Source organism: Lontra canadensis, unplaced genomic scaffold, assembly GCF_010015895.1.
Source record: "Lontra canadensis isolate GAN:19392208 unplaced genomic scaffold, GSC_riverotter_1.0 scaffold9, whole genome shotgun sequence".
Lineage (NCBI taxonomy): Eukaryota > Metazoa > Chordata > Mammalia > Carnivora > Mustelidae > Lontra > Lontra canadensis.
The window spans coordinates 39548858-39574841 of NW_022631003.1; the positions used below are offsets into that span (position 1 = coordinate 39548858).

General features: G+C 34.5%; 1 protein-coding gene across 4 annotated transcripts in view; it reads left to right on the top strand.

Moving 5' to 3' along the window:
* Positions 1 to 25984, top strand: part of CUNH12orf40 (chromosome unknown C12orf40 homolog) — a 139351-nt gene that overhangs the window by 72483 nt on the left and 40884 nt on the right. For 2 of the 4 annotated variants that reach the window (XM_032855361.1, XM_032855360.1), the window contains exons 7-11: positions 1622 to 2148; positions 2376 to 2445; positions 3505 to 3565; positions 17205 to 17268; positions 24946 to 25028. In XM_032855361.1, coding sequence (XP_032711252.1) covers positions 1622 to 2148; positions 2376 to 2445; positions 3505 to 3565; positions 17205 to 17268; positions 24946 to 25028 — 805 coding nt within the window. The remainder of the gene's footprint in view (positions 1 to 1621; positions 2149 to 2375; positions 2446 to 3504; positions 3566 to 17204; positions 17269 to 24945; positions 25029 to 25984) is intronic. The other 2 variants (XM_032855362.1, XM_032855363.1) reach the window with 1 other exon arrangement.

A 25984-nucleotide genomic window follows, 5' to 3' on the forward strand; every position in this document is an offset into this window, starting at 1 on the left:
TGAGAGAATGATAAGAGAGCCCAAGCTGGGGGAGGGGCAGAGGGAGAAGTGGACTTCCCACTGAGCAGGGAGCCCAACTTGGGACTCCATCCCAGGACTCTGAGATCATGACCTGAACCAGAGGCAGACGCTTAACCTACTTGAGCCACACAGACACCCCTGTTCTTTTCTTTTTGTTTCTCAAATATGTGGCATGTTTTGCACTTGTGCTTATTACTCTGTCCCCTTGGATTAGGTTTACTCCTTTCTTCACATGTTTAACTATTCTGGGTCTTTTACTTATTTATCACTTCCTTACTAGGGGCTTTTCCAACCACACCATCTGATACAGGACTTCTAACACAAGTTATTCCATCATATGATCTTGTAGCATCTATAAAGGCACTGTAACTATCTTTTTTTATTTATTTCTGTATTTCTTTTATCCTTTGTACTTATTAATAGTTAATTATTATTTTCCTTAACTAGAATATAAGCTGTATTATCTCCCTACCACATAATAGGCATACATTAAATATCTATTTAATATATATAGATAAGTCTGTCTTTACATTTTTTTAAATTTAGAGTAATAAAAATTTCTCTGGTGTTAATGTTGTATATTATTGCATGCTATATGTTATGCCTTTTGGTATAATATAATAGCATTATATTGCCCAAAACCCCAGTGAGACATATGTTGATTAATAGTGTAGGATTGTGATCTGTGAACATTTGTGGGTAAAACATCTCTCCTTAACAGCAAATTGAATTCTTTTATTTCTCAGTTCACAACACATGGCATAGTGTCTGGAACACAACAAGTATACCTGCTTGTTAGGTGTTTAAAAATAACTTAAAAAATAAAATTGGAATTCAGTCAGAGTTTTAGTGGCCTATATTTCTTTTCTAAATTTCTTGGTACCTCCAATCTCTGGAACAATCCAACCCCAAGTGAATTTTTTGATTGTCAGTGACAACAAATTTTGAAATATCTTGATTTCTAATTATGTCCTTTGATACTTTGATTTGATACAAGTTGGACATAAAGTAGAATTATGATTATTGCATTAGAAAGGAACTTAAAATATATCTAGTCTAACCTTTTCATCTAATTTATATTTTGGCTTTATTGTTTATATATGCATTTGTATCTACTTTTCTGCCTTGGGAACTTCAGAGTTGTTAGGTTGAGAAGAATCTATTATAATATTCTCATGACTATTTGATTTATGTTTAACAGGGTAATTTTACTCTGCACAGTCTTTAAATATCTTTTTCTGGTTAAATGAAGCAGAAGTATACATAGTAATTGTTTAGGTTATTCACTAGATCTTATTATAGACGATAGGACAAACTATGGGTTTTTTTGTTACTGTAACAGTAAATTGAACCTATGCTAATTTTCATTTTGAAATACTGAATTAAGTGTAGATTGTTTTTATACTCACTAATGTACTAGAATAGTACATTAGACACATTTTGACACAAAGCAAAATTGTGTATCTAAATTAAAAAAAAATTAAAACATAGTGTAGGTAAGTATTAGCAGTTACTCAGTATGTTCTCTAAGAATTTAGTTGTTTTGAAATGAAAATGCTATATATTTTTCTTGCTAAATATGTTTTTACTTATCTCAAAGTCCAGACAATAGGAATTTCCTTACTGGAAGACCTGTTGTGGTTATGGATGAAGAATGTGGAAGCATGAATGAACGAAAACAGTCAGAATTCCTTACTGAAAAACAATCGGTACAACGTATTTGGGGAGAAAATAGAAGAGAGGTTTCAGATTTTCTTGCAGGTGTGAACCAGCCAACAGCCAGCCTTAAATCAGAGAATTGTAACTCTTTTATTCGTGAAAATGTCATCAATTTATTAAACATAGATCAACAGAGGATAAAGGAAACGTTTGACAAGTGTGGTGATGACAGTATGGGAGATATTTGTGCAATCACAAGTTATAATAAAAATGATTCAACTGATAGATACGTTAGAAGTATTTTTTCAGATCCAGAGTTGACTGTTAGTAATTCTTTTAATAAAACAAGTTGTCCAGAAAAGTGTCAGCCATACAAGAGGTATCAAGAAGAGTACCATAATAATGAAAGAAATACTCTCAGTGCATCTTTTGAAAACAATTGTTATGCACCCAGCTCTGAAAAAAAAGGTGAGTGTTATACATGGAAAACATAATCTATTTGGATTTTTTGTTTTCAGTGTGTGTGTGTGTGTGTGTGTGTGTGTGTGTAAATAGGAAGTTAAAAATAGAATGACATTCTTTTATAAGACTTTTGGGATCAGTAATGTTCTTCTATGTAGTTTGTAAGCTTCAAATTAAAAAACAAATAGTCTCTGTTAAGGTTTTGAATTCAATGCATACTTTTATTTTTAAAGGAAAATTTAAATGTGATTACCAAGAGAAGACACCACAGAAGGGAAGTCAGAAATATCCAGTGAATCATATGTAAGTTTTTAGGTAAATCTGGGGAATACAAATCAGGATCTAGGATAGTGCATGTTGAATGTTTGAACTGATGAAAAGTCAGTAGGCATATTGCTTTCTGGAATTGGATAGACTAGCCTCAGGGAAGGCTTCTCAGCTTTCAGAATCTTGGTAATATCAACTCATTTAAGAGGATGGTGCTCATATTTGCTATTGCAAAAATATCTGGAATCTTAGTATTAATTAGGTTTGAGAAAACTCACTTATGTGTTCAAGAAACTTATATACTCACCAGAATGTAGTTTATTAATTTACAGTAAGGCAGAGTTGAGTCACATAATATAGGAATGCTTACTTGCAGAGTAAGCATATTTTCTAACTTTTGGCTCAGCCTTCCTTGGGAAGGTTGATTGGTTAGTATAGAATCAGAACAAGAGAGTGATAGAATTCAACGGTAATGGCATAAGCATATTAACATTTTATGGGACTGTTATTTATAGGGAATTAAACAAAATTTCTGGTTTCAGAGTAGCCCAAACTTTCTTGGTAATAATTGTGATTTAGTCAGATCTTGGTAACTAAAAATCATGAATATATTTTTATTTTGAAAATACTTTCTTATGGAAATATTTAAAATATCTATTTATAAAAAAGAGCATATAGTTGCTATTTTTATGGGATTGATACAACAAATTATTTAAAATGTAGAGTCACACCTTATTTAATAAAATCAATAAATTAGCTGCTTTGTTGTCAAATCCCCAAATATTCAGAAACTTGTGAATGAAAAACAGCATGGTAGGCCTTGAATTTTAAAATGTACTTTATGAAAGTAGAACACAATTCCCAAGTCTGGCTGCAGGTCTACATCACTTGAGGGGAGTGGCTTTTTTTTAAAAAATGCCACATTTAATCCACACGTAATAAATAAGCTCTTTAGGTTGGAGCTTATGAATTGTTTTTCAAAAAACTTCTCTTATAATTCTGACCTGAAGCCAACTTTGGAAACCATAATTTAGAGTAATAATTTTCAGTGGGAAATAAGGCACACTTTAAAAGCATCTTATTTATGATCCCTAGGGGTAATATGTCTTTGGAAGAATTGTGTTCTAAGCAGTCATGGGACTTTGGATTTGGTGAGGTAAAGTACATCTACCATTATCTTTCCAGCTAAGTCAGTTGTTGTTATGTATTATTTTATTATTGGCAGTTTACTTTGTTTTAAAGTTAGTTTTTATCAAAAAATTTCCTCTGAGATTAATACTTTTTTTTTTTATTCTGGGGAAATTCTAGCTTGGATTTAGAAATAAAATTAACACCTTTGCGAACCTGTAATATGCTTTAAGACAAACCAATCCAGATTTTTAAACATTTTTTAATTTTTTTATTAACATATAATGTATTATTAGCCCCAGGGGTAAGGTTTGTGAATCACCAGGTTTATACACTTCACAGTACTCACCACAGCACATATCTTCCCTAATGTCCATAACCCCACCACCCTCTCCTTACCCTCCTCCCCCTGGCAACTCTCAGTTTGTTTTGTGAGTCAATCTAGATATTTTAAAAATTCTTTTTGTAAGTCCTGTAAAATTTCTTCCAAGATGAAAGCGTTTAGGTTTCAGTGTGCTATGGTCAACATTGTTATATGTTTAAGAATACTGAAAGAGCTATAAACATTGGTTATGTGAGTTGTAACTGCTGCTCATAATAAGGGTGTGTGATTGTTACAACAGTCCAGGTTTTGTGCTAAGAGCTTTATGTACTTCATTCCTAACCTATAAGAGCCTGATTCTGTAAGATCTTCAGTGCAAGAGAGACTCTAATTTACAAAGATGAAATGACTTGTTCAAGCTAACATACTCAAAGATTCAGATTCTTAATATTTTTTAAAATTTTATTATTTTATAATTTATTTTAGAGAGAGAGAGAGAGCAGAGGGAGGTACAGAGGTAGAGGGACAAGCAGACTCCCCACTGAGCAGGAAGCCCAATGCGGGGCTTGAGCCCAAGATTCTGAGCAGAAATCAAGAGTCTGATGCTCAACGGACTGAGCCACCCAGGCGCTGCTTCACAGTCTTATTTGACACTATATTTTCTACTACACTGTTTTCTCTTTTTGTCTTCAATAAGTATGCATTGACTGCATATTATGAATGCATTTAATATAATTTATTGAGTGTCTTTTATACGATAGGTAGACACTGTGGCCACAGTGGTAAAATAACAAAAGTTTTTGTTCTTCTGATACTTAACATGCACGAGATGATGAAAGGTACAGAGATAAAAGGACATGGAACCTATCTTTCAGAAGTTATAGTCTAGTAGCTATACTGAAACAAAAAACCTAGTGCATTTAGATACAGTTGCTCCTATTGGGGTTTTTACTAAAGGCAGTTAAAACTTAATAAAAGACACTTCTAAGTTTTCTTTTAGGAGTTTATGGTTTCCGTTCTTAGATTTGGGTCTTTAATCCATTTTGAATTCATTTTTATGTATGGTAGAAAAATGGTTTGTTTTTATTTTTTTGCATGTAGCGGTCCAGTTTTCCAAATATCATTTTTTGGAAAGACTCTTCCCCATTCTATATTCTTATCTGCTTTGTTGTAGGTTATTTGACATATAGATGTGGGTTTATTTCTGTGGCTCTCTATCCTGTTCCATTGATCTATGTGTCTGGTTTGTGCCAGCACCATAGTGTTTTGATTACGGTAGCTTTGTAGTCTATCTGGAAATCTGGGATTGTGATACCTTCAGTTTTGTTCTTCTCAGCCTTAGCAACATGTTTATGGCTGTGTTTCCTCAGGCAAGGGAAACAAAAGTGAAAATGAACCAAAATAAACCCAAATAAAAGGCTTTTGCACAGCAAAGGAAACCACCAACAAAATAAAAAGGCAACCTACTTAGCAGGAGAAAATATTTACAAATTATATATATCCAGTAAGAAGTGAATGTCCCAAATGTATAAAGAACTGATACAACTAGCCCCAGGCAAGCAAATAATCTGATTAAAAAATGAGCAGAAGACCCGGATGGACATTTTTCCAATGAAGACAAACAGATGAAAAAAAAAAAAAACCACATGAAAACAAACACATAAAAAAATCCTCAACGTCACTAATCATCAGGGAAATGCAAATCAGAACCACAATGAGATACTACTTCATACCAGTCAGAATGGCCAGTATACAAAAGACAAGAAATAACAGGTATTGAGGAGGATGTGGAGGATTAATTTCAATTTTTTATATTGGAATACATTCTCTATCTTTTCATGAACAATATTTGCAAAATTTCTGGTTATCTGCCCTTGATTCCTCAACTGCAGAAATTCAAAAGTTGCCTATGAGAGTTCCTGCCCTTCAGTTTTAGCTATTGAAAGATTAACTTGAATTACAAACTTATATTCTTTGATTTGCTCAATACTTGGGATTCTTCTGGTGCCCAAGGTCGACTTTTTACTGCTTTGTAGAGAATGTAGTTTCATAAAATACAAATCAAATTCATCCAAATAGTCATTTAGCTGTCTGTTTGGTTTACTTACACATTCTGTCATGTTCTCTGAGCAAAATACAGCCAAAATTGAAAAGGCTGCTGTTTATAATTAAGGATAGGGACCTCTAAATGACTCCTTTTTGGTATGCTTGTGAAAAGGTCAGGCACCAGCATGTTGGTAGGAATAAAAATTGGTGCAACCACTATGGAAATCAGTATTGAACTTAATAAAGTAAAAATAGAAATATCGTACAATCCAATAATTCCATTACTGGGTATTTACCCCCCAAAAACAGAAATATGGGGCACCTGGGTGGCTCAGTCAGTTAAGCAGCTGTCTTTGGCTCAGGTCATGATCCTGGGGTCCTGGGATCGAGCCCCACATAGGGCTCCCTGTTCAGTGGGGAGCCTGCTTCTCCCTCTGCCTATGCCCCTACTCATGCTCTCTTTCTCATTCATTCTATCAAATAAATAAATAAAATCTAAAAACAAAATGTCTTAAAAACAGAAATACTAATTTAAAAAGGTATATGCATCCCAATCTTTACTGCAACATTATATGCAGTGGCCAAGATATGGAAGGAACCCAAATGCTCAGTTGATGAATTAATAAGAAATTGTGGTATGTGTATGTATATATATGTGAGTATGTGTGCACACACGCGCGCGCGTGTGCACACACACACACACACACAGTAGAGAGTTACTCAGCCATAAAAAAGAATGAGATCTTGCCATTTGTGACAATATGGATGCACCTAGAGAGTATTGTGGCAAATAAAATAAATCAGAAAAACAAATACCATATGATTTCACTTATATGTGGAATGTAAAAAATAAAATGAATGAGCAAACAATAAACCAAGACTTTTAAATACAGAGAACAAACTGGTGGTTGCCAGAGGGAAGGTTGGTGGGGGATGGGCAAAATAGGTGAAGAGGATTATAAAATAAATAAGATATAAAATAAGTCATGGAAATGGAAGGTATAGCTTAGGAACTATTGCCAGTAATATTGTAATAATGTATGATAACAGATGGTAACTGTAGTTATAGTGCGCATTGAGTAATGTGTAGAATGATTAAATCAGTATGTTGTATACCCAAAGCTAATATAAACTTTTATGTCAATTCAATAATAAATAATAAAAGACAGTTTTAAGTTTCATGGGCACTCAGGAAGATGTGATAGAGGAGAAAACTTGATCTGGTTGTCAGTAAGTTAACCAAATGGGCAAACTGCCATCATCCTTTGAAGAAAGAGCAATATAGATATAAACTAAGAGGTGAAGGAATATAGCTTCTTTTAGAAACTGTAAGTAATTTGTTTCATTCTACTTACTGTTATTGCTACTACTGTTGCATAAATTATAAGGGGTTGAGGGACGGCAAGAAATAATTATGGACGTTATAAAGGACCAGGTCATAAAAGACCTTGTATGACATATAATAGTTTAATTTCCTATCATCAGAGCCAATAAAAAAATTTTAGCAGAGGAATATGATAACATCAGGGTATTAAAAAGTTGATGAGTGGCATTGAGGATGGAAACAGGGAAGAGCTATCACAAAGATTTAGAAGTTCTAGATTTGAAAGAACTTGATGATTAGTTAAGTGAGAAGGAAAAAATTAAAAGACCTTTATTTATGATTTAGGTAAATGAGTAGTTGATGGGATGATGCCATTCACCAAGATTGAAAATATGAGAGAAGGTTGCAGAAAAGGTTAACTCTCCACCAAATTTTATGTACTCTCTTTTATAGAATAGAGTGGTTATTTTTAAAGGAACACTTTACCAAATCTTCCATTCATCTAAATTTGGCCATATGGCTCAATAATAGAACGTTATCAGATGTAATGTGCATTGTTTCCACACACCACAAAAAGTGGAGATTCCTCCTCTGTGGTATCCTTCTTGTGAGGGCTAGATGGTAGTGAAGCCCTAAGGAATGTTTGCATCCATAAGATAGGAGGGACTGAATCTAAATCACTAGATGGAAGAAGATTACCTACTGACTAGGAAAACTCATTTTAGATTATTTACTTGAGAAAGAAATAATTGTTTAAGCATTATACATTTTGTGATTTATTTTTGTTACCTAGCATTTCTCGAATTCAGAATGAGAGATTTCTAAGAGAATATCAGTTAAGTTTTGACACGTTGAGGTTAATTGAAGTCTTCTGAAAAATCTGTGATATATATGAAGATATGTCATAGCCATTTATATAGAGAGAGCCTGAAGTCAGAAGAGGCTTTTAGTATTCAGTAAATAGATGGTAATTGAGTACATTTGTGTCTACATATGTGATTTCCAGGAGAAAACGTATAGGCTAAGAGCAAAGAGTCCTGAGAAGCCACAACATTTAAAGTTGGAGGACACTCAGTAGAAGAGAAGCCAGAAAGAGAGACAGAATGAATTGTTAGATTTGATGAATTCTACTAGAAGAATGGTACAAAAAAAAATAGATTTTCAAGGAGGGGAATATGGCCAGTGATATCAGATGCTGTCCTGTTACTCCTAGAACTTCTATATATAATATAATATAGATATAATAATAATAATATAGATATATTCTCTCAAAGAAGGAATTGTCAGCAGGTTAGAAAACTGAAAAAACAAACTCTGAGTACATTTATGGCAGCTTGAATGTGGCTAGAGCAAATCAGAGAAGAAAATAAGCCCATTGGTGGAGCATGAAGGGAATCTGATGCTATGAGAATTTCTTCGCGTAGACCAGGCATAGGGTTTTTGATTTGTGCTATAGTGGAACGCTGGCTAAAATCCTAAATTCTGCAAGAGCTACGAAGGCAGAAGTCAGAACTGGAAAGAAAGAAGAGGTACGAGCAGAAGAAAGGTAGGGTTTGCCTGCCCACTGGCTGGGTAAAATCAGAACAGGTAGTTCTACTGAGGCAGAATTAATGAGGAAACAGAAGCACACAGAGAAAACAAACAAAAATCCATCCCTAATAGCAGATAGTGGGGAATGGAAAGTGTAGGGGTGGTCCAAGATCTTTTTATTGGATGTGGAAGGGAATATGAAAGAACAGGTCTTGGAGGAGTATAATAATTATTTTTTATTAAGATTTAATTATATATAACAATTTATTGCTTTCAGGTATACAACAGAATGATTGATATATGTATAAACTGTGAAATAATCACCAGAATAGGTCTAGTTAACATCCATTACCATACAACAGTTAAAAATGTGTTTTTCTTGTGATGAGAACTTTTAAGTTCTATTCTCTTAAGAAGTTTCAAATATATAATAGTGATTTACTAATTTTAGTCACCATGCTGTACATTACATCCTAGGACTTATTTTATAACTAGAAGTTTGTATTTTTTGACAACCTTCATCCCTTGTGCCTATACTCCACCTCTAGAAAACCACCTATCTGTTCTCTGAATCTATGAGTTTGTATTTAATTTTAATTTTTTTTAGGTTACACATATACGTGAGATCATATGGTATTTGTTTTTCTTTGTCTAACTTAATTTCATGTAGCATAATGCCCTCAAGTTCCATTCATGTTGCTGCAAATGGCAGGGTTTCCTTCTTTAATATAGCTGAATAATATTCCATTGCATGTGTATACCACATCTTTATACATTTTCCCATCTAAGGACACTTAGTTCATTTCCCTGTCTTAGCTATAGTAAATAATGGCAATGAACAAGGGAGTGAGAATAATCACTTCGAGTTACTGTCTTCATTTCCTTTGGAAAAATTACTGGAGTGGATTCTTTAGATCATATGGTAGTTCTGTTTTTAATTTTTGAGGATACTCTACACTGTTTTCTATAATGGCTGACCAATTTGCATTCCCACCAGCAATACACAAGGGTTTCCTTTTCTCCACGTCCTTGCCAATACTTGTTACTTCTTGTCTTTATGGTATTAGCCATTTGAACAAGTGTGGGGTGCTGTCTCATTGGGGTTTTATTGAGTTGCATTTTCTTGATGATTCATGATATTGAGCACCTTTTCGTTTACCTGTTGACCATCTGTATGTCTTCTTTGGGTAAAAGTCTGTTCAGTTCCTCTGCCAACTGTTTAATTGTTGGTATTTTGCTTTGAATTATAGGAATTCTTTACATATTTTGGATTTTAAACCATTATCAGATAAATGGTTTACAAATATTTATTCTCATTCTGTAGTTGCCTTTTCATTATGTTGATTGTTTCCTTTGCTGTGCAGAGGTTTTTTAGTTTAATGTAGTCTCTCTTGTTTAGTTTTACTTCAGTTGCATTTGTTTTTGGTGTCAAATCCAGAAAATCATTCTGAAAGATCAATGTCAAGGTGCTTTACCCCTTGTGTTTTCTTCTAGCAGCTTTATGGTTTCGGGTCTTATGTTCAAGTCTTTATTCCATTTTAAGTTAATTTTTGTGTATGTGTAAGATAGTGGCCCACTTTCATTATTTTGCATATAGCTAATCAGTTTTCCTAGCACCATTTATTGAAGAGACTATCCTTCCTTACTGTACAGTTTGGCTCCTTTGTTGTAAATTAATTGGCCAATATGTATGTATTTTCTTCTTGGCTTTCTATTATGTTTCATTGGTCTTTGCCTGCTTTTATGCTAGTACCATACTGTTTTGATTACTGTAGTTTTTTTTTTTTTAAGATTTTTTATTTGAGAGAGAGAGCAAGGACAAACAGGGGGGAGAGGTAGAGGGAGAAGCAGACTCTCCTGCTGAGCAGGAAACTTAGTGTGAGGCTCGATCCTAGGACCCCGAGATCATGACCTGACCTGAAGGCAGATGCTTAACCTGCTGAGCCAGCCAGGTGCCCCAGATTATTGTAGCTTTCTAACGTTGTTTGAAATTAAGGATTGTGAAGCTTCTCACTTTGTTCTTTTTCAAGATTGCCTTGGCTATTCAGGGTCTTTTATGGTTCCGTACAAGCTTTAGGATTACTTGTTCTTATTTCTGTGAAAAATATCATTGGAATTTTGATAAGGGTTGTCTTGGAACTGCTCTGGGTAGTGTGGACATTTTAACAAGATAAATTCTTCCAATTTATGAGCACAGATTATCTTTCCAGTTATTTGTGTCTTCAGTGTCTTTCATCAGTGTCTTACAGTTTTCTGTTTACAGATCTTTTACCTCTTTGGTTAGATTTATTCCTAGGTATTTTATTCTTTTTGATGCAATTGTAAATGGGATTGTTTCCTTAATTTCTCTGATAGCTCATTATTAGTGTATAGAAATGCAGCTGATTTTGTGTATTGATTACGTAACCTGCAACTTTACTGAATTTATTTATTATATCTAACAGTTTTTTGGTGGAATGTTTAGGGTGTTCTACATATAGTATCATGATATCTGCAAATGAAGGTAATTTTAATTGTACCTTTTTCTTTTGGAAGCCTTTTTTTTTTTTTTCCCTTCCCTTGCCTGATTACTCTAACGAGGACTTCTAGTATCATGTTGAATGAAAGTGGCCAGAGTAGACATCCTTGTGTTATTCCTGATCTTAGAGGAAAAACTTTGAGCATTTTACTCTTAATAGTGTGATGTTAGCTATAGGCTGAACATATATGTCTTTTATTCTGTCAAGGTATATTCCCTCTCTCTCTTTTGTTGCAAGCTTTAATCATGAATGGATGTTGAATTTTGTCAAATGCATTTTCTGCATTTTTTGAGATGATCATATGATTCTTATCCTTGTAAAGGATTGTAAAGACAGTGTTGAACTGTCTTTACAATCCTAGAATAAATCCCACTTGATCATGGTGTATAATCCTTTTAATGTATTATTAAATATGATTTGCTAGTATTTTCAAGATTTTTGAATCTATGTTCATTAAGGATATTATCCTATAATTTCTTTTCTTATAGTGTCCTTCTCTGGTTTTTGTATCAAGATAATGCTGGCTTCATAAAATGAGTTTGGAATTGTTCCTTTCTCTATTTTTTGGAAGAGTTTTAGAGAAGGATTGATGGTAATTCTTTTTAAAATGTTTGGTAGTTTGATAGAATTCACCAGGAAGCCATTAGTTCTGGACTTTTGCTTATGGGGAAGTTTTTGATTACTAATTCAATCTCTTTACTAGTAATTGGTATATTCATAGTTTCAGTTTCTTAATGAATTAGTCTTGGTAGTTTGATTTACTGATTTCTTCTAGGTTATTCAGTTTGTTGGTTTATCATTGTTCTTAGTAGTTTCTTAAGATCTGTTTTTCTGTTATCAGTTATAAGATCTCTTTGATTTCTGATTTTGAATCCTCTTTTTACCCTTTAGAGTATAGCTAATAGTCTGTAATTTTTTTTTCATCTTTTCAGACAACCAGCTCTTAGTTTCATTAATCTTTTCTATTATCTTTTTAGTTTCTGTCTTGTTTATTTCCACTCTGATCTTTGTTATTTACTTTCTTCTAACTGTAGGTTCAGTTCATTAGTTTCTTGAGGTACAAAGTTAGGTTGTTTGAGATCTTTCTTGTTTCTTAATATAGGTGCTTATTACTACAAACTTCCCATTTAGAACTGTTTTTGTTGCATTCCAGAGTTTTGATAGTTTGTATTTCCAATTTTTATTTGTGTCAAGATACTTAAAAATATTTTTTGATTATTTTTTTCAGCCATTGGTTGTTTAAGAACATGTTGTATAATTTCCATATGCTTATCAATTTTCCAGTTTCCCTCTTGTAATTTTTATTTTCATATCATTATGGTTTGAAAACATGGCTTATGTGATTTCAGTCTTCTTAAATTTATTGACTTGTTTTTTGGCCTAAAATATAATATATCATGGAAAATATTCAATATGTGCTTGAAAAGAATGTATATGCTATTGCTTTTGAATGAAATGTTCTGTATATATCTGTTTAGTACATCTGGTTTAAAGTGTTATTGAAGGCCAATGTTTCCTTATTGATTTTCTGTCTGGAGGATTTATCCACTGTTGAAAGTGGGGGGTATTCAAGTTCCCAACTGTTATCATATTGCTGTTTCTCTCTTTAGGTCTGTTCATCTTTGCTTTATATATTTAGATACTCCTATGTTGGGCTCTTATATATTTTCAAATGTTACATCTTCTTGGATTCATCTCTATTTCATTAGATAATGACTTTATTTGTCTCTTAATTACAGTTTTAAAGTCTGTTTTGTCTATTTATACCCACTCCAGTTTTCTTCTGGTATCCATTTTCATGAAATACCTTTTTCCATCCTTTCACTTTTAGTTTGTATGTGTCCTTATGTGTGAAATGAGTCTTTAGAACAGAGCATATAAATGGATTCTTAAAAAAAATCCCATTTGGCCACTCTATCTTTTGATGGGAGAAATTTATTTAGTCCATATTTTTTTTTTAAGATTTTATTTATTTGACAGAGAGGGAGAGATCACAAGTAGGCAGAGAGGCAGGCAGAGAGAGAGAGGGGAGGAAGCAGGCTCCCCGCGGAGCAGAGAGCCCGATGCGGGGCTCGATCCCAGGACTCTGGGATCATGACCTGAGCTGAAGGCAGAGGCTTTAACCCACTGAGCCACCCAGGCGCCCCAGTCTATATTTGTTTTAAAAAGTTATTAATAGACGGGCTAATTTATATTTGGCTCATCATGTCTTGGCTGTTGTGTAATTCCTTTGTTGTTTCTTCTCTTGCTCTGTTCCTTTGTGATTTGTGATTTTCTGTAGTGTAGATTCATTTCTTTTTACATCTTGTTTATTTATTGTAGGTTTTGCTTTGTGGTTACCATAAGGCTTATATAAAACAACTTCTATTGATAACAGTACATTTCAACTTGATATAAAACTTAAAGTCAAATGCATTCTAAAGCTCTGTCGTTTTACTACCCCCCAACATGTTGTTTTTGATGTCACAATTTCTTTTGGTCTTAGTATTTATTAACAAATTATTGTAGTTGTTTTTATTACTTTTGTCTTTAACATTTAAACTAGCTTTGTAAGTGATTAACCTACCCCCTTTACAACATTATTTTGAATTTTAGTATGTATTTACCTTTACCAGTAAGTTTATACTTTCATATGTTTTCCTGTTACTAATTGAGACCTTTTATTTCAGCTTTAATAAATGCTTTTAACATTTCTTGTAAAGCCAAGTCTAGTGATGAATTCTTTAGCTTTTTACTTATCTGGGAAACTCTTTATCTCTCCTATTTGCAAGGACAGCTTTGCTGGGTAGAATACTCTTCATTAGTAGTTTTTCCTTTCAACACTTTGAATATGTCATGCCACTTTCTTCTGGCCTGGAAGTTTCTGTTGAAAAATCTGATGATAGTTTTATGGGGTTTACCTATATATAATGAGTTGTTTTTCTTTTGTTGCTTTAAAAAAAGATCTTATTATAATTAAATTACAAAAACATAATTATGTGTCTTGATGTGGTTTCTTTGGGTTCAGCTTATTTGGAACTCTGTTTCCTTCCCCAGGTTAGGGAAGTTTTTGGTCATAATTTCAAGTAAGTTTTCTGTCTCTGCTCCTTTTCCTTTGGGGGCCCTGATAACATGAATACTGATTTATTTGATACTGTTCCATAAATCCCTTATGCTCTTGTCACTTTTTAAAAATTCCGTTTTGTTGTTGCTCCGATTTGAAATTCCACTGCCCTTTCTTTGAGTTCCTGATCCTTCCTTTGGCTTCATCAAGTTTTCTGTTAATTCTTTTATTATATTTCTTAGTTCTTGTTTCTTAGAAATTATATTTCTTAGTTTTATTATATTCCTTAGTTCAGTTACTATATTCCTCAGCTCTTTGATTTCTATTTGGCACTTTCTTGTATTTCCCGTTTCTTTGTTGAAATTCTCTTGCATTATTCTCCTGACCTCATTGAGAGCGTTTTTATGACTGTTATTCTGAACTCTTATTGGAAAATCACTTATCTTCATTTCACGGAGGTCTTTTTCTAAGGCTTTATCTTGTTCTATTGTTTGTAACATATTGTTCTGTGTCTTCATTTGCTTGGACTCTGTGTTAGTTTCTTTGTGTTGGATAAAACAGACACCTCTCTTAGTCCTGAAGTTGGGGCCTTAAGTGGGAAATAAAACCTGTGTTTCAACCCTGCCCTATCTCTTGGTGTCTCGCCAACATTTGTGATTTTCTAAGTAGCCTACTTTATTTTTAGTAGTTCCTGGTAGTTGAGGGTATGCCAAAACCTGCCTGTGTCCCAATGGGAAGGATCTCAATCAGGACTCAGATTATGTTTGATTGGAAGCCGCACCCTTAGGTGGGAACTTTTAAAGTATGTAGATGTACCTCTTTCATGGCAGACTTTGAGATGGGCATCTGTCTGTTCCTTCTGCACTAAGCCCTGGTATGATAGCCAGTTAAGAAGTGTTTCTTTGTTTGCTATCATCCTGTTGAATCTGTGAACCTAAGCCCTGCTAGCCATCAGAACCAGGCTATCAAAGACCGTGTCCTCAGGGCAGCAGTCACAAAAGCTGGGATGCTGGGTGTTTGTATGAGCTCCTTTCCTGGAGACACCAGCAATTCTGGGGTAAGGCAGAGAGAGTATGAGGATGGTACCTGCTGGCCTCCACAAAATCTGGAGAGGATTTCAGGTGGCCCCTAGATGTGTGTTTAATTAGAAGCTTGCCCCTTTGGCCACAGGTATGAAGATAAGCTAATATAGGCCTCTTTCACAAAAAAATGGATATGTCAGTCAGCTGCCTCATCACTGCTCCCTGGATGTGTAATCGGTTAAGAACTCTTTTTCTGTTTGTTAAAGTCCTGTGGGACTTGCATACATAAAGCCCCATTGGCTATCAGAGCTGATGATCAAGGGACATCCCATGGGTGGTAGGTGTTCTAGATGTGTGCACTGGGAGTGTTTCCAGGCAGTACCCTTGACCTGCAACAAAGCAGAAGGAGAGTGTGAGGATGGTGCCTGTTGGGCTCTATAGTCTTTGGAGAGTATTTTAGTAAGCCTTTAGATGTGTGTTAAATTAGAAGCCTATCACATAAAATATTTAGTATCAGAGCAAAAACAATATAAATGCAATAGAAAACTGATTCAGAAAACAGGAAAAGTGGAAATATGGAGTTACTGATCCATACCAATTAAGAAATCCAGCTTGACAGGCATTGTGAAGGCTTCTCCTGCGGTATGGGAGAAATTTTTTGAATAATTTAGTTTCTTCTCTTTGGGAGGATCTTTTCTATCATTTATCCTCTATAAACAGAGCTGAGATAGGTATTGGTTTATGTACTTATGAACTAGCTGTCTCAACTTTTGTGTTGTGGTGCGAGTTTGGGGCTTGAGGGTTTTAAGAGTTGAATATAGAATACTTTTTAAATGAGTGAATTGTGAGGTTAGAGAAGAGGCTCTGCTCCATAAAGTTATTCAGGACCCCAAGTTGATGGGAGCTTTGCTGTCTTTAACTGGTGGTTTACACATTTATAGTGTATGTTGATATCAGATAGCAGAAGAGAAACAGAAGTAGAGGATTGTGGAGAAAATTTTTAGAGCCAGGAGTAGTAGTGGTGTACACCACTTTTGCCCATGACCAGAACTTAAATCACATGTCCAAACCAACTCCAAGGGAGGCTAGGAAATGTGGTCTAGCTGTATGCCTAAGAGGAAAGGGAAATAGTTTGGTGAACAGCTGGACAGTTTCTCCTTTGTCCTGCTTGTCTTTATTAAAACACTCTGTCTTACCAACAAAGAATATATGTTTTTTCTAAGTCCATGATACATTTGCAAATATAATAAATAAGTCATAAAGTTTGAGATGTGTCCAAGGAGAGATTTATAGTCACATTCTCTAATAATTCATTAAGTTGGAAATCAACAACAAAAGATGCTTTACCTCCCTTACCTTCTTGGAAATTAAACACTCTGGGTTTTAAAAAGAGAAAAAAAAAAAAAAGAAAATAAATAGAACTTACATAGAAATTGATAAAAATGAAAACCAGTGCTTTGTTCTACAGAAAATTTATACCTTGTGGGCTTTTATTATTTAAGAAACTTGAAGATACATAAACTGATATCCAACTTAAGTTATCCAATTTAACAATAAATCTCCAGATTGCTTTTATATTTCTATCTCTTTGAATTTCATTTATTGAGATTACCTCAGGCCTTTTCTTTCCATCAGTTTTCTTAGCAAGTGTCTATTCTGTTGCTTGCTGTTTCAAAACATATTTAAAATTTTATTTTATTGTTCATCAGGCAAAATTTCTTTATAGTTTTAAGATCATCTTTGTTGAACTAAAGTAATATAAAGGAAAAGTATTGTAAAATGAATTGGTGAGATTAAAAGGGAGATATGAGTAGGTATTAACTATTTATACTTGGGAGTTAAAATTTTGTTTTTCTTCTAGATTCTGATGGAAGGAAGAGGAACCTGTTCTTTAGAAGACAGATCAACATCTGCTAAGAAAATCTGTCAGTGTAACTAAAATGAATTTTTTATTCTTAAAATAAAAAAAAACAACTAAAATTTAAATGAGAATCAGTTAAATTTTGATTTTTTTTTCAGATTTTTGCCAGCATATATTTCATAGATATTTAAGAATATACTGGCAATGCAACTGACTCTTTTAAAATTGATCTTACCTTTTATAAAATACATTATATATAAGTATATGTAATGTATATATACAGTTTAGTGAATAATAAAACTGATACCCTTGGATATACTTTGTAGCTTAAGGAATAATGTATACTTAGTACTTTTGAAGCTCTTCTCAATTGCATTTCCTATCCTGCCACCTAGAGGTAACTGTTATCCTGAATTTATTTTTGTGATATCCCAGTCTTTTCCATTGCTTGGTTTTGAACTTTCTACAAACTCCACATATTTTTCTGCAATTTGCTTTTTCTTTGTTGTTGTTTACTCAATAATGTATTTTGAGATTTGTTTACTTTGATAGTTGTGATTCTAGTTCATATCATCAATTGTTTACTACTTTAGGCCTTCTATTTTGTGAAATGTAGTACCACATCTTTGTTTGTTTTTCTTTTTCTTTTTTTGATTATTTTTATTAATATATAATGTTTTGTTTGCCTCAGGGGTATAGGTCTGTGAATCATCAGGCTTACACATTTCATAGCACTCACCATAGCACATACCCTCCCCAGTGTCTATAACCCAACCACCCTCTTCCTAACAAACCTTCAGTTTGTTTTGTGAAATTAAGAGTCTCTTATGGTTTGTCCCCATCCTGAGCCATCTTGTTTCATTTTTTCTTTTCCCTACCCTCCAAAACCTCTACCCTGCCTCTCAAATTCTTCAGATTGGAGAGATCATATGATAATTGTTTTTCTGTGGTTTATTTCGCTCAGCATAATATCCTCTAGTTCCATCCACATCATTGCAAATGGCAAGATTTCATTTCTTTTGAGGCTGCATACTATTCCATTGTATATATATATACCACATCTGTGTATATACCACATGTGAGATAGATAGATAGATAGATAGATATAGATATATCTATATCTATCTATCTATCTATCTATCTATCTATCTATATATAACCCATCTTCCATTCATCTGTTGATGCACATCTATAGTTCTTTCCATAGTTTGGCTATTGTGGACATTGCTGCTCTAAACATTGGGGTACATGTGCCCCTTCGGATCACAGAATTTGTATTTTTAGGGTAAATACCCAGTAGTGTGATTGTTGGGTCATAGAGTAGCTCTATTTTCAGCTTTTTGAAGAACCTCCATGCTGTTTTCCAGAGTGGCTGCACCAGCTTGCATTTCCACCAACAGTGTAGGAGGGTTCCTCTTTCTCCACATCCTTGCCAACATCTATCGTTTCCTGACTTGTTAAATTAGCCATTCTGACTGGTGTGAGGTGGTATCTCATTGTGGTTTTGATTTGTATATCCCTGATGCCGAGTGATGCTGAGCACTTTTTTGTTTCTCTGTTGGCCACCTGGATGTCTTCTTTGCAAAAATGTCTGTTAATGTCTTCTGCTCATTTCTTGATTGGATTATTTGTTCTTTGGGTATTGAGTTTGATAAGCTCTCTATAGATTTTGGATACTAGCCCTTTATCTGATATGTCATTTACGAATATCTTCTCCCATTCTGTCAGTTGTCTTTGGTTTTGTTGACTGTTTCCTTTGCTGTGCAAAAGCTTTTGATCTTGATGAAATCCCAGTAGTTCATTTTTGCCCTTGCTTCCCTTGACTTTGGTGATGTTTCTAGGAAGACGTTGCTGTGGCTGAGGTCGAAGAAGTTGCTGCCCGTGTTCTCCTCAAGGATTTTGATGGATTCCTATCTCACATTAAGGTCTTTCGTCCATTTTGAGTCTATTTTTGTGTGTGGTATAAGGAAGTGGTCCAGTTTCATTCTTCTGCATGTGGCTGTTCCAATTTTCCCAACACCATTTGTTGAAGAGAGTGTCTCTTTCTATTGGACATTCTTTCTTGCTTTGTCAAAGATTACTTGACTGTGAGGTTCTATTTCTGGGCTCTCTATTCTGTTCTGTTGATCTATGTGTCTGTTTTTGTGCCAGTACCTTACTGTCTTGATGATGACAGCTTTGTAATAGAGCTTAAAGTCTGGAATTGTGATACCACCAACTTTGGTTTTCTTTTTCAACATTCCTCTGGCTATTCAGGGTCTTTTCTGATTCCATTAAAATTTTAGGATTATTTGTTCCATTTCTTTGAAAAAAATGGATGGGATTTTGATAGGGATTGCATTAAATGTGTAGATTGCTTCAGGTAGCATAGACATTTTCACAGTATTTGTTCTTCCAATCTATGAGCATGGAACGTTTTTCCATTTCTTTGTGTCTTCCTCAATTTCTTTCATGAGTACGTTATAGTTTTCTGAGTACGGATTCTTTGCCTCTTTGGTTAGGTTTATTCCTAGGTATCTTATGGTTTTGGGAGCAGTTGCAAATGGGATCAACTCTTTAATTTCTCTTCCGTCTTGCTGTTGGTGCATAGAAATGCAACTGATTTCTGTGCATTGATTTTATATCCTGACACTTTACTGAATTCCTGTATGAGGTCTAGCAGTTTTGGAGTGGAGTCTTTTGGGTTTTCCACATAAAGTGTCATATCATCTGCAAAAAGTGAGTTGACTTCTTCTTTACCTATTCACATGCCTTTTTATTTCTTTTTGTTGTCTGATTGCTGAGGCTAGGACTTCTAGTACTTTGTTGAATAGCAGTGGTGATGGTGGACATCCCTGCCGTGTTCCTGACCTTAGCGGAAAAGCTCTCAGTTTTTCTACATTGAGAATGATACTTGCTATGGGTTTTTTGTAGATGGCTTTGATGATATTGAGGTTTGTACCCTCTATCCCTACACTTTGAAGAGTTTTGATCAAGAAGAGATGCTGTACTTTGTCAAATGCTTTTTCAGCATCTATTGGGAGTATCATATGGTTCATGTTCTTTCTTTCACTAATGTATTGTATCACATTGATTGATTTGTGGATGTTGAACCAACTTGCAGCCCAGAAATAAATCCCACTTGGTCATGGTGAACAATGCTTTTAATGTACTGTTGGATCCTATTGGTTAGTATTTTGGTGCGAATGTTTGCATCCATGTTCAACATCCATGTAATTCTTTTTGGTAGGGTCTTTGTCTGGTTTTAGGATCAAGGTAATGCTGGCCTCATAAAATGAGTTTAGAAGTTTTCCTTACATTTCTATTTTTTGGAACAGTTTCAGGAGAATAGTTATGTATTCTCCTTTAAATGCTTGGTAGAATTCCTAGGATGCCATCTGGCCCTGGGTTCTTGTTTGTTGGGATATTTTTGATGACTGCTTCAATCTCCTTACTGGTTATGGATCTGTTCAGGTTTTCTCTTTCTTCCTGGTTCAGGTTGGTAGTTTATATGTCTCTAGGAATGCATCCATTTCTTCCAGATTGTCAAATCTGCTGGTGTATAGTTGCTCATAATATGTTCTTATAATTGTTTGTATTTCTTTGGTGTTGGTTGTGATCTCTCCTCTTTCATTCATGATTTTATTAATTTGGGTCCTTTCTCTTTTCTTTTTGCTAAGTCTGGCCAGGGGTTTATAAATCTTATTCTTTCAAAGAACCAGCTCCTAGTTTTGTTGATCTGTTCTACTCTTCTTTTGGTTTCCATTTCATTGCTTTCTGCTCTGATCTTTATGACTTCTCTTCTCCTGCTCAGTTTAGTCTCTGTTTGCTGTTCTTTCTCTGGCTCCTTTAGGGGTAGGGATAAGTTGTATACTTGAGATCTTTCTTGCTTCTTGAGAAAGGCTTGTGTCACTATATACTTTATTCTCAGGACTGCCTTTGCTGTGTCCCAAAGATTTTGAACAGTTGTGTTTTCATTTTCATTTATTTCCATAATTTTTTTCAATTCTTCTTTAATTTCCTCGTTGACCTATTCATTCTTTAGTAGGATGCTCTTTACCCTCTGTATTTGAGTTCTTTCCAGCTTTCCTCTTGTGATTGAGTTCTACCTTCAGAGCATTGTGGTCTGAAAATACGCAGGGAATGATCCCAATCTTTTTTATCAGTTGACACCTGATTTGTGACCCGGGATATGCTCTGTTCTGGAGAATGTTCCATGTGCACTAGAGAAGAATGTGTATTCTGTTGCTTTGGAATGGAATGTTCTGAATATATCTGTGACGTCCATCTGGTCCATTGTGTCATTTAAAGCCTTTATTTCCTTGTTGATCTTTTGCTTGGATGATCTGTCCGTTTCAGTGGCGGGGGGTGTTAAAGTCCCCTATTATTATTGTATTATTGTTGATGTGTTTCTTTGATTTTGTTATTAATTGGTTTATATAATTGGCTGCTCCCATGTTAGGGGCATAGATATTTAAAATTGTTAAATCTTCCTGTTGAACAGACCTTTCAAGTGTGATATAGTGTCCTTCTTCCTCTCTTATCATAGTCTTTGCCTTAAAATCTAATTTATCTGATATAAAGATTGCCACCCCAGCTTTCTTTTGATGTCCAATAGCTTGATAAATTGTTTTCCACCACCTCACTTTAAATCTGGAGGTATCTTTTGTGTCTTGGAGACAGAATATCAATGGGTCTTGTTTTTTTATCCTTTCTGATACCCTGTGTCTTTTGATTGGGGGCATTTAGCCCATTTATATTCAGGGTAACTATTGAAAGATATGAATTTAGTGCCACTGTATTGCCTATAAGGTGACTGGTATGGTAAATTGTCTCTGTTCCTTTTTGGTCTACTACTTTTAGGCTCTCTCTTTGCTTAGAGGACCCCTTTCAGTATTTTCTGTAGGGCTGGTTTGGTGTTTGCAAATTCTTTTAATTTTTGTTTTTCCTGGAAGCTTTTTATCTCTTATTTTCAGTGCCAGCCTAGCTGGATATAGTATTCTTGGCCGCATATTTTCTTGTTTAGTGCTCTGAATATATCATGCCGTTCTTTTTGGCCTGCCAGGTGTCTGTGGATAAGTCTGATGCTATCTAATATTTCTACCATTGTATGTTACAGACTTCTTTTCCCGGGCTGCTTTCAGGATTTTCTCTTTGTCACTAACACTTGTACGTTTTACTATTAGATGATGGGGTGTGGACCTATTTTTATTGATTCTGAGGGGAGTTCTCTGTTCCTCCTGGATTTTGATGCTTGTTCCCCTTGCCATATTAGGGAAATTATCTACTATAATTTGCTCCAATATACCTTCTGCTCCCCTCTCTCTCTTCTTCTTCTTCTGGGATCCCAATTATTCTAATACTGTTTCATTATCACTTACCTCTCGAATTCTCCCCTTGTGTTCCAGTAGCTGTTTGTCCCTCTTTTGCTCAGCTTCTTTATTCTCTTTCATTTGGTGTTCTATATCACTAATTCTCTCTTCTGCCTCATTTATCTTAGCAGTAAGAGCCTCCATTTTTTATTGCATCTCATTAATAGCTTTTTTGTTTCAAATTGTTTAGATTTTAGTTCTTTTATTTCTCCAGAAAGGGATTTTATTTTCCAGAAACTGATTTTCTAATATCTTCGATGCCTTTTTCGAGCCCAGCTAGCACCTAGAACTCTACTTCTGACCTATTGCCAATGAGGCAATATTAATATTATATACCAAATTCACAAAAAATTTTAAAGCTGTATACATGTAGGGGTGCCTGGGTGGCTCAGTGGGTTAAAGCCTCTGCTTTCAGCTCTGGTCATGTTCCCAGGGTCCTGGGATTGAGCCCTGCATCGGGGTCTCTGCTCATCGGGGAGCCTACTTTCCCCCCCGCCCCCCGCCTGCCTCTCTGCCTAGTTGTGATCTGTGTCTGTCAAATAAACAAATAAATAAATCTTAAAAAAAAAAAAAAGAAGCTGTATACATGTAAAAATTGAGGCTATTTGAAAGATTTCTTGAAATTTGCATTTCTTGCCTCTTCTTTTCCCCAATTTCACTGCTTTATAGCAGCTCCTCATCACTTCATAACAAGATTATTGCTTTAATTTTCTAACTGACCTGAATTTATTCAGTCTCACCCTTCTTTACTCTATCTTCAGTTAGATGCCTTGGTAGATAATCTAAAATGCAAATTTCTTTAATATTAAAGTATATTCTTATACTTTCTTTTTCTTCTGCCCCATATGCTGTTTTTCATCCTGTGTCTGTAGAAAATGTTTATTAATCTTTCAAAAAATATTCTTTATACTGTGCTTTTTCTTTTTAAGATTTTATTTATTTATTTATGTGTTAGAGCTGGAGTGGAGGGAGGAGCAGAGGGAGAGGGACAAGCAGACTTCATGTGGAGCACAGAGCCCCATGTGAGGCTTGATCCCATGACCCTGAGATCAGGACCTGAGCTGAAATCAAGAGTTGGACACCTAACCAACTGAGCCACCCAGGAACCCCTTGCTGTGCTTTTTTTGTAGCTCTTCCCAACTCTCTTTGAGCTTACCACACACTGTTCTTTATTACTTTTCTACCTTCTGAGACTTCTGTTGCACCTAATTTTGTGACTTTTTCTTTTAAACGGTATGTCTTTCTCCATTAGGAGATTCTGAACACTGAACATTGTAGGCATGCTATGTTTTCTTATGATTATAGTGCCCTACATAAAGTAATTAATTACTCAGTAAGTGTTGAACTGAATTGATATTTCAATCTGGATATCTTTTCTTACACCACTATAGGTAAAATATTCATTCAGCAGACATTTGTCTTCTATTCTAATGACTCTGGGTTTACTGTACCTATGAAGTGAATGAACCTTACCAGGGGAATGCTCTTACATTATGGTGTTAGTAAAATCCTACCATTTACTTTTCTGTACTCTGTTTTCTACTATCAGGGAGAACCTGATCTACAGGTGTATAAATTTTCTTCTAGAATGATGAACCTAAGGGTATTGGAGTTCAGCTAAGTCCTCTCTGCCTCTCAGCTGACTGATGGTTAGATTCTGTTACAGAGAGCATTAGTCCTGATCTGAGGCATGTATAGATAGTACTTATAGTTTATTGCATATAGGAGGACATGTGATTTGATATGAGTTGTTGCTCCACATTCCATTACCTTGTGCTTTTCTTGATAGCAAACCCATTTTCACAAACAAGGAGAGGAGTGGTTGAAGCTACTGTCAGTCTATAGTATTTTTGCATTGTAGGGAGTCATGACCTACTGCTCAGGTGCATCTTTGAACTTTAATTGGAATCATAAGAGAACACATTAAGCATATAATGAAAGAATATCATACTGGAAGCTTTGAATTGATTTTTTTCATATAATTTTGATTGTACAATGAATCATCATTTACTGGATTAGCAAATATCTGGCCCTTGGGACTTAATAAACTTGGCACTTACTTACTGCAGTTGACACTTTAAATTATTTGTTTGTAAAAAATGGTTCATCTCTGGAAAAAAAAGCAATCCATTTTTCTTTATTCTTTCTTCCCTTATGTTATATACTCCTATATTACAGATACAAATGTTTTGAGTGTAGAATAAACCCATAATACCCTATCAGAAATGCAAGCTGCCAAGTATTCAAGAGTTTAACTAGTTTTTGTACAGTTTAAAGTGCTATAGAATGTCAGCTGAATTTATTTTACCAGAAAATTTCTTCTGCCTCTGTATATATTTCGTAGAGCATTAACAAATACCATTCTTCATCAATTAAACCTTTATTTTTAGATCATGATTCTTCACAGAGTAGTCAGTCTGCCAGTTACTCTCCAAGGCCAACAGATAGTTGCTTCAGTTCTAGTTCAGAGATGGTAAGTTACTTTTCTTTTTGCTTATTAATTTATGTTCTGCTTATTTGGAATTACTTGTATTTCTCACACTTTTCCTTTACATTTTGAGAAAAATAATTATCAGTAAGTGGTGAAAATAAATATAAAGAAAAAAATTAAAAATATTTAAAATGTAAGAAACTTATAAACAGAAATGTGTAATTGAAATGTTAGTATCATTCATTAACATTTATTAAAATGATGTGTTCATTGTTACTTACAAAAGCTACCCTTATCAAGATGTATATGTGTATATGTTGAAGTTGTATGCTTTTTAAAATTTCCACTCACAATAATTGAAAAACTGAAGCATCTAAGAATATTTAGAAAAAGTCTGAAGACTTATATGAAGAAAACTATAAAAAGTTGAGTAATGTAATCTGAACAATTGGAGTGACAGTTATGTCCTGAGTAGGAGAGCTGCATTTCTCATAAATCACATGTTTCAGTGGAATTCTTCTTCATTGAATCTTCCATCTTTTTTCTTTTTTTTTTTTTTTTTTTGTCTCTGGATCACCATCCAAACTGCTTTTGCTAAGGAAAAAACACCTGTGACCTCTATGTTGCCAAATTCATTGGTCACTTTTCAGTGTTTATGAGAACTAATAATACTGGAAAAAGTGATTTTTTTTTTTTTGAAACATTTTCTTCTTTTTGCTTTTGTGATAGCACTGTATCTTTGTTTCCTTCATACCTCTTTGAATTCAGCTTTATGCCTTTGCTGACTGTCTTCTACCCTTCCCCCTATATAAATGTTATAATGTTTAGGGTTTGCTATAGGACTCTTTCTTCTCTTAGATTACACTTTAAACTCTAGGTGATGTTCTTTTTTTTTTTTTTAAAGTTTTTGTTTATTTATTTGACAGAGAGAGAATGCTAGCAAGAGAGAGAACATGAGCAGGAGGGTGAGAGAGGGAGAAGGAGGCTTCCTGCAGAGC